We start from the raw sequence: 9,009 nt of genomic DNA on the forward strand, positions 1-9,009 counted from the left end.
GTGGAGCGGCTGGAGCGGGGCCGCCGGCGGCTGCAGCAGGAGCTGGACGACGCCACCATGGACCTGGAGCAACAGCGGCAGCTCGTGAGCACGCTGGAGAAGAAGCAGCGCAAATTCGACCAGGTGGGCCCCCTCGGTCCCCCGAACCGCGTTACTCTGCTGGGCCGGCAGGATGCTAATCCTGCCTCCCAGGGTCACTGTGGGCAATGAGGAATGTGTGATGTCACAGCTCCACTGTGAACTTGGCGGGGGGGCGGGGATCCTAGGGCAAGATGCTTCTTCCCTCTGGGTCTATAAAATAAGACACCCATTGGTAGCCCCTCCTTTTCCTCCCAAACATGTCCTGAAGGTGCACCAAAGGGTGCTGGCGAGGATTAAATGAAATACATCTCACTGCTCCTGCCGGCTCTCCGTGTGCCTTGGGCAAACGGCTTTCCCCATTTCAGCCTCAGTGTGCCCATCTAGGAAATGGGGTTAGTAACAAGCATCGGGCGGTCTGAAGATGAAATAAAGATCACACAACCCCAGCGCATTAAGATCAGCCAACCTGGAGTTTTGGATCTCAGCTCAGTCCCTTCCAGGCTGTGTGGCTGGGCAAACTGCTCCACCCTCTCTGAGCCTGGTGTTTTTTTTCATCTAGAAAATGGAGGCATCATTATTGTGCCTTCACTTTTGAAAGCTATTTTCACTGGATAGAGAATTCTAGGTAAACAGTTTTGTTCTTTCAGCACTTGGGAGAGATCATCCCATGATCTCTGGCTTCCATCGTCTCAAATGAAAAGTTAGCAGACATTGAAATCATGGTTTCCCTGAGGGTCACGTGATATGTTTTTCTAGCTGGTTTAAGTTTGTTCTCTTTATCGTTGGTATGTAGCCATTTGGCAGTATCTACCTCTTCTAGGTCCTAGGCACTTTCATATGTATTTCAGAATCAGTTTGTCAGTTTCTGCACCATAAAAATCCTCCTGATTTGAGATTGTGTTGAATCTCTAAGTCAATTTGGAAAGAACTGACATCTTAATAATATTGAGTTTTCCAGCCCGGGAACATGATCCATCTATTTAGATCTCTATTTTTTTAATATATTTGTTATTGATTTCAGAGAGGAAGGGAGAAGGAGAGGGATAGAAACATCAATGATGAGAAAGAATCATTGACCAGATGCCTCCTGCAGGCCCCCTACTGGGGATCAAGCCTGCAACCTGGGCATGTGCCCTAGCTGGGCCCCAACCAGGAATGGAACCATGACCTCCTGATTCCCAGGTCAATGCTCAACCACTGAGCCACGCTAGCCGGGTTAGATCTTCTTTTTGGGGGAGTGGGGATGGGGGCTTAGATTTTTAATTTAGCTCAGGAATGTTTTGTAATTTTCAGTGTATATCTTTCACATCTTTTTTCAGATTTATTTCTAAGCATTTTATATTTTTGATGCTATTTTAATGGTATTGTTTTTGTTTCAATTTCTGACTGCTAGGTTATAGAAATACAATCAATTTTTGTATATTTTGATATTGCTTCCTATAGTCTAGCTAAACTCGCTTATTAGTGCTGGTAGATTTTTTTTCTAGATCCCATTGGGCTTCTTCCAGTTCCAAACACATGTATGTTTGACTGTCTGGTGCTGTCTTGTGGGTTATTAAAGCTCTGTTAATTTTTAAAAAATATATTTTTATTGATTTCAGAGAGGGAGAAGGAGAGAGAGATGGAAACATCAATGGTGAGAAAGAATCATTGATTGGCTGCCTCCTGCAGGCCCCCTCCTGGGGATCGAGCACGTAACCCTGGCATGTGCCCTTGACTGGAATTGAACCCGGGACCCTTCAGTCTGCAAGCTGACGCTCTATCCATTGAGCCAAACCAGCTAGGACTGTTAATTTTTTCATACTTTTTTTTTTTTTCTTCACTCTATTTGGATCATTTCTATTGACCTGTTTTCAAGTGTACTAATTCTTCTGTGTCTAATCTACCCTCAGTTTCTTCCATGGACATTTTGAGTTTGGAAATTATAGTTTTTAGTTCTGATTGGTTCTGTTTCACCATTTCTAATTCCTCCTGAAATAACCATCTCTTCATCCATTGTATCTGTCTTGTCCTGAAACTTACTTATCATAGCCCTTGTGTGATGATATCAAGGTCATCTGTGGATCTATTTTCATGGACTGATTTTTCTCTTGACTGAATCCACCCTCTTCCTTGCTTTGCCTCTATTGTGGGAATGGAACCATGACCTCCTGATTCCCAAGTCAATGCTCAACCACTGAGCCACGCTAGTTTGCGATCTTAATCCCTCTACCTCCCTCTTGTGTCTCTGCCTCTGCCTATCTGCCTATCTGTCTGTCTGTCTCTGTCCCTGGCTGCTCCCTATTCCCCACCCCCTTGTACTCTCCTTTCAGCTAATCTATTTCCCCCACCCTGTCTCCCGCAACCCCCAAGCTCCTGGCAGAGGAGAAGGCCGCTGTGCTGCGGGCGGTGGAGGAGCGCGAGCGGGTGGAGGCCGAGGGCCGGGAGCGTGAGGCCCGGACCCTGTCGCTGACTCGGGCGCTGGAGGAGGAGCAGGAAGCGCGTGAGGAGCTGGAGCGGCAGAACCGGGCCCTCCGGGCGGAGCTGGAGGCACTGCTGAGCAGCAAGGATGACGTGGGCAAGAGCGTGAGTGGGGGCCCCCTCCCCAGACACCCCTGTGACAACTGCATGCACACGTGTGCTGTCACCTGCAGAGCATGAAGGGACCCAGTCATCCATGTCACGTGTTCATACACACGCACACGACAGGAGCAGAGCTGCTGACCAAACCCACGTGTTCACATACACACAGACCATGTGGAGAATCTTCCGTCGAACACACGTGTTCACACACAACACGTGAGCGCTGCCCACAAAACATACCTGTCGTGTGTGTGTCCATGGCATGTGAGGAGAATCTTCCATGAAGCACAGACGTTCACGTGTACACAGAGCATGAACATCACTCGTCACACATGCGTGTGAATACTCTGAGACAGAAAACATGAAGAGAATTTACTACAACACACACAGGCTGAGAATCACTCCCTAGACATGAGTATGTGCACACACACACACACAGTGTGAGGAGACCCCCACCTCGTCACCCCGAAGCCCACACAGGCCTTCCCCACCAGGCCTCTGACTTCCCCCGACTCATACATCCATTGAGCCAAACCAGCTAGGACTGTTAATTTTTTCATACTTTTTTTTTTTTTCTTCACTCTATTTGGATCATTTCTATTGACCTGTTTTCAAGTGTACTAATTCTTCTGTGTCTAATCTACCCTCAGTTTCTTCCATGGACATTTTGAGTTTGGAAATTATAGTTTTTAGTTCTGATTGGTTCTGTTTCACCATTTCTAATTCCTCCTGAAATAACCATCTCTTCATCCATTGTATCTGTCTTGTCCTGAAACTTACTTATCATAGCCCTTGTGTGATGATATCAAGGTCATCTGTGGATCTATTTTCATGGACTGATTTTTCTCTTGACTGAATCCACCCTCTTCCTTGCTTTGCCTCTATTGTAAATGTTGTTTTAAATCACTGTGCCTGGAAAAAAAAACAGTAAAGGTTCAAGTACATTTTTGAAATATAGGTATATGTTTTCTTCTATCACTTCCCCAAAAGGAAGAAACCCTTTCCTCTGTTCAGTGTCCACAGTGAGCAGCTGATGAGTTTGACCCATTGAAGAGCGGAGCTAGTTTGCGATCTTAATCCCTCTACCTCCCTCTTGTGTCTCTGCCTCTGCCTATCTGCCTATCTGTCTGTCTGTCTCTGTCCCTGGCTGCTCCCTATTCCCCACCCCCTTGTACTCTCCTTTCAGCTAATCTATTTCCCCCACCCTGTCTCCCGCAACCCCCAAGCTCCTGGCAGAGGAGAAGGCCGCTGTGCTGCGGGCGGTGGAGGAGCGCGAGCGGGTGGAGGCCGAGGGCCGGGAGCGTGAGGCCCGGACCCTGTCGCTGACTCGGGCGCTGGAGGAGGAGCAGGAAGCGCGTGAGGAGCTGGAGCGGCAGAACCGGGCCCTCCGGGCGGAGCTGGAGGCACTGCTGAGCAGCAAGGATGACGTGGGCAAGAGCGTGAGTGGGGGCCCCCTCCCCAGACACCCCTGTGACAACTGCATGCACACGTGTGCTGTCACCTGCAGAGCATGAAGGGACCCAGTCATCCATGTCACGTGTTCATACACACGCACACGACAGGAGCAGAGCTGCTGACCAAACCCACGTGTTCACATACACACAGACCATGTGGAGAATCTTCCGTCGAACACACGTGTTCACACACAACACGTGAGCGCTGCCCACAAAACATACCTGTCGTGTGTGTGTCCATGGCATGTGAGGAGAATCTTCCATGAAGCACAGACGTTCACGTGTACACAGAGCATGAACATCACTCGTCACACATGCGTGTGAATACTCTGAGACAGAAAACATGAAGAGAATTTACTACAACACACACAGGCTGAGAATCACTCCCTAGACATGAGTATGTGCACACACACACACACAGTGTGAGGAGACCCCCACCTCGTCACCCCGAAGCCCACACAGGCCTTCCCCACCAGGCCTCTGACTTCCCCCGACTCATACATCCCTCCAGGGCCTGTGAGGGGCACCCCAGGCCTGTTCCCAGGCCCCCTCACCCAGCCAGTGCCCAGCCTTCTGAAAGGCCCACCCTCCCCTCATCCTTCCTTCACCCAATACATATGTTTGTGAGAGACCCCCATCTTGTCACCCCGAAGCCCACACAGGCCTTCCCCACCAGGCCTCTGACTTCCCCCGACTCATACATCCCTCCAGGGCTTGTGAGGGGCACCCCAGGCCTGTTCCCAGGCCCCCTCACCCAGCCAGTGCCCAGCCTTCTGAAAGGCCCACCCTCCCCTCATCCTTCCTTCACCCAATACATATGTTTGTGAGGCACCAGCCATGCCAGGCCGGGGGCAGAGCCACCTGCTTGATGACAGAGACACTGACTGAACGCATGTTTATTTTTTTAAAAAATATATATTTTATTGATTTTTAAAAATTGTTTTATTGCTTAAAGTATTACAAAGAGTATTACATAGGTCACTGAGCCATGGTCACACCAGACACAGTCCCTGCCCCGTGGAACCGCAGTGCAGTGTGGGAGGCCGGTGTTGTAAAAGGACCGTTAAGCACGTGTTAAATGACCATGTGATGAGGGGTGAGTCGGAGAGGGGCTCAGGGTCAGGAGTGTGGGTAACAGGGAGGCCCTGACAGGTCAAGGGACACTTCTCTGAGGACGCGACAAAGAGAGATGGGGGCAGGGGTTTCTCTCTAAGAATCCATAAGCCCAGATCTGTTTCACGGTGTATTTGTGTGGGTTTTTTAATAATTTACGCTTCCCTGAAAGGTCTGGGAGCCCCCCCCCCAAGCTGAGATATCCTGGGGAGTCTGAAGTTGCACACTTTCAACCCATTTCCACACAAGATTCCCGAAGATGAAGTCCCAGTGAAATGAACTCACAATCCAAACTCACAAAACCCGTGAGAAAATAACCCACCATGAGTGAGAGTCAGCTGACCCAACAGACACTTGAATTGGACTCTCAAGAGCTTTCAGATAATAGAATGATCATACTCAGGTTCTTCATAAAATGCTTTTGAATGGCTCAGAATGAGACATAGTAAGTCGGTGCACAGGAAATGCTGGAGGCGTGAATGAGTGAACGAACTAGGATGGGCACATGGGTTTGGGGTCCCCTCACTCCCCCAGGGTCCTGGCCTGCCCCCTCCCTAGTGACCCCGGTGCCCCCCACCAGGTACATGAGCTGGAGCGAGCCCGCCGGGCGGCAGAACAGGCGGCCAGTGACCTGCGAACGCAGGTGACAGAGCTGGAGGACGAGCTGACGGCTGCCGAGGACGCCAAGCTGCGCCTGGAAGTGACCGTGCAGGCTCTCAAGGCCCAGCATGAGCGAGACCTGCAGGGCCGAGACGAGGCTGGCGAGGAGAGGCGGCGGCAGCTGGCCAAGCAGGTACCCGCGGGAGCTGCAGGGTGGCATCCAGCTGGCTGTGCCTTGGGGCTTCCAGGGGGCGAGAGGCCGGAAGTCCCCGGGGGGGGTTCTCTCTAAGAATCCATAAGCCCAGATCTGTTTCACAGTGTATTTGTGTGGGTTTTTTTTAAAATAATTTATGCTTCCCTGAAAGGTCTGGGAGCCCCACCCCCCCAAGCTGAGATATCCTGGGCAGTCTGAAGTTGCACACCTTCAACCCATTTCCACACAAGATTCCCAAAGATGAAGTCCCAGTGAAATGAACTCACAATCCAAACTCACAAAACCCGTGAGAAAATAACCCACCATGAGTGAGAGTCAGCTGACCCAACAGACACTTGAATTGGACTCTCAAGAGCTTTCAGATAATAGAATGATCATACTCAGGTTCTTCATAAAATGCTTTTGAATGGCTCAGAATGAGACATAGTAAGTCGGTGCACAGGAAATGCTGGAGGCGTGAATGAGTGAACGAACTAGGATGGGCACATGGGTTTGGGGTCCCCTCACTCCCCCAGGGTCCTGGCCTGCCCCCTCCCTAGTGACCCCAGTGCCCCGCGCTCACTCTCTCTCCCCCCACCAGGTACATGAGCTGGAGCGAGCCCGCCGGGCGGCAGAACAGGCGGCCAGTGACCTGCGAACGCAGGTGACAGAGCTGGAGGACGAGCTGACGGCCGCCGAGGACGCCAAGCTGCGCCTGGAAGTGACCGTGCAGGCTCTCAAGGCCCAGCATGAGCGAGACCTGCAGGGCCGAGACGAGGCTGGCGAGGAGAGGCGGCGGCAGCTGGCCAAGCAGGTACCCGCGGGAGCTGCAGGGTGGCATCCAGCTGGCTGTGCCTTGGGGCTTCCAGGGGGCGAGAGGCCGGAAGTCCCGCCCTCCCACCTACCCACCTGCTCTCCAAGTCCCATCTGCTAGCCCACCAGCCTCCTCTTCCCCAACTCATTCCCCACCACGGCCCTAGCCCGCAGCACCCCCCTCCCCTCGCACTCATCACGTGCTCACTGACCAGCTGTCCACACCCCCTTCACCCACAACCTCACTCCCTCCTTCACTTCCTCTTCCACCTGCTTCCTCCTGTGTCCCATCCATTCACCCCCCACCATTCATTCATTGCTCTTCAGTCCTGTGGTCTGTGGCGGGCGGGGCCTCTACTAGGTGATGGGTACTGAGCATGGGGGGCGGGGCAGCTCTGAGTGTCAGAAAGACCCCTTGGAGCAGTGGTTCTCAACCTTCCTGATGCCGCGACCCTTTCATACAGTTCCTCATGTTGTGGTGACCCCCAACCATAAAATTATTTTCGTTGCTACTTCATAACTGTAATTTTGCTACTGTTATGAATCGTAATGTAAATATCTGATATGCAGGATGTATTCTCAGGGGTCGCGACCCACAGGTTGAGAACCGCTGCCTTGGAGCCTGGTGGGCAGCAGACTGGAGGGGGAGAAACTGGAGCTGGGAGGCCTGGAAGGAGAAATGGAGACCGTGACCCAGGCTGGGGGGTCTCTGGGTATTTTTTTAAAAATATATTTTTATTGATTTCAGAGGGAAGAGGAGAGGGAGAGATAGAAACATCAATGATGAGAGAGAATCACGGATCAGCTGCCTCCTGCACGCCCCCTACTGGGGATTGAGCTGCAATGACTGGGAATAAACCAGTGACCTCTTGGTTCCTGGGTCCTGCTCAACCGCTGAGCCATGCGGGCTGGGCTCTCTGTGTATTTTTATCTCCCCTGATCCGGCCATGGGTGAAGGCCCAAGACTTGGTCCCCAGGGCGCTGGGGAGCCCTCGAGGGCCAGGAGCAGGGAAGGGGCAGGGTCAACTCTGAGTGTAGAGAGACCCTCTGGAGCCCCGCAGGACCGGGCGGGATGGGGGCTGGAGCGGGGATGGGCGCAGAGGGGAGGACTTGGAGGGGAGGCCGGGGCAGGAGGAACAGGGCTGCAGGTCCGGGCAGGGGTTGAACGTCTATGTCACTGGCATGTAGAGGGAGCCTGGGCCTCCTGTGCCCTGAGCCCATCCCTCCCCCCCAGCTGCGGGATGCAGAGGTGGAGCGGGATGAGGAACGCAAGCAGCGCGCCCTGGCGGTGGCCGCGCGCAAGAAGCTGGAGGCGGAGCTGGAGGAGCTGAAGGCCCAGACCTCGGCCGCGGGGCAGGGCAAGGAGGAGGCGGTGAAGCAGCTGCGCAAGATGCAGGTGAGGGGCGGGGCCTAAGCCGGTGAGGGCGGGGCTAAAGCCCGGGGATGGATGGCCCCACCTCCGCTCCCGGAGACCAGCTTGGGCCCCTCCCTACACACACCCCCCAGCAGCACCCAGATTTCCCACCGGCCTTATAACATCCACGCCCCAAAGGCTCACTTGGTTCTTTTAATATTTTTATTGCCTTTATTTAAAATGCTTAATTTTTAAGGCCAATTCACCCATTTTATTTAATTTTTGAAATAGAAATGACATTGTGAACGTTATATTTGGTTGTTTAGAAAAATGTTTTAAATAATGATGTATCAAGGTGGGTTCATCATTTGTAACAATGTCCCGCTCTGGGGGGGATGTCCATGGTGGGGAGGCGGTGCCTGGGAGCGGGGGTCTATGGAAAACCTCTGTGCCTTCTGCCCAATATTGCTGTGATCCTAAAACTGCTCTAAAAAGCCAAGTCGATTTTATTCTTTAAAAAATTTTTAATCCTCACCTGAGGATATGTCTTAATTGATTTTTAGAGAGAGGAAGGGAGAGAGAGAGAAACATCAATGTGAGAAAGAAACATCGATCACTTGCCTCCTGTATGCGCCCTGACTGGGGATCGAACCCGAAACCTAGGTATGTGTCCTGACCGGGATTTGAACCCACAGTCTTGGTGCACGGGACACCACGCCAAACAACTGAGCCAGGTGGCCAGGGCACCAGGTCTCTTTTTTTCTTACGTATAGAACTGGGCTGTCCACAGTGGGTGCCAGCCCCGTGTGGCTACTGGGCATCTATATAATGTGGTGGGT

At 52.2% G+C, this 9,009-nt stretch overlaps 1 protein-coding gene across 1 annotated transcript in view; it reads left to right on the plus strand.

The window, feature by feature from the left end:
- Positions 1-9,009, plus strand: part of MYH14 (myosin, heavy chain 14, non-muscle) — an 85,685-nt gene that overhangs the window by 64,809 nt on the left and 11,867 nt on the right. Inside the window, exons 31-34 of the mRNA XM_014550447.1 lie at positions 7-123; positions 2,434-2,646; positions 5,791-6,003; positions 8,051-8,212. Of these exons, the coding sequence (XP_014405933.1) occupies positions 7-123; positions 2,434-2,646; positions 5,791-6,003; positions 8,051-8,212 (705 nt within the window). The remainder of the gene's footprint in view (positions 1-6; positions 124-2,433; positions 2,647-5,790; positions 6,004-8,050; positions 8,213-9,009) is intronic.

This window comes from Myotis brandtii, unplaced genomic scaffold (genome assembly GCF_000412655.1).
Source record: "Myotis brandtii unplaced genomic scaffold, ASM41265v1 scaffold601, whole genome shotgun sequence".
NCBI classification, from domain to species: domain Eukaryota; kingdom Metazoa; phylum Chordata; class Mammalia; order Chiroptera; family Vespertilionidae; genus Myotis; species Myotis brandtii.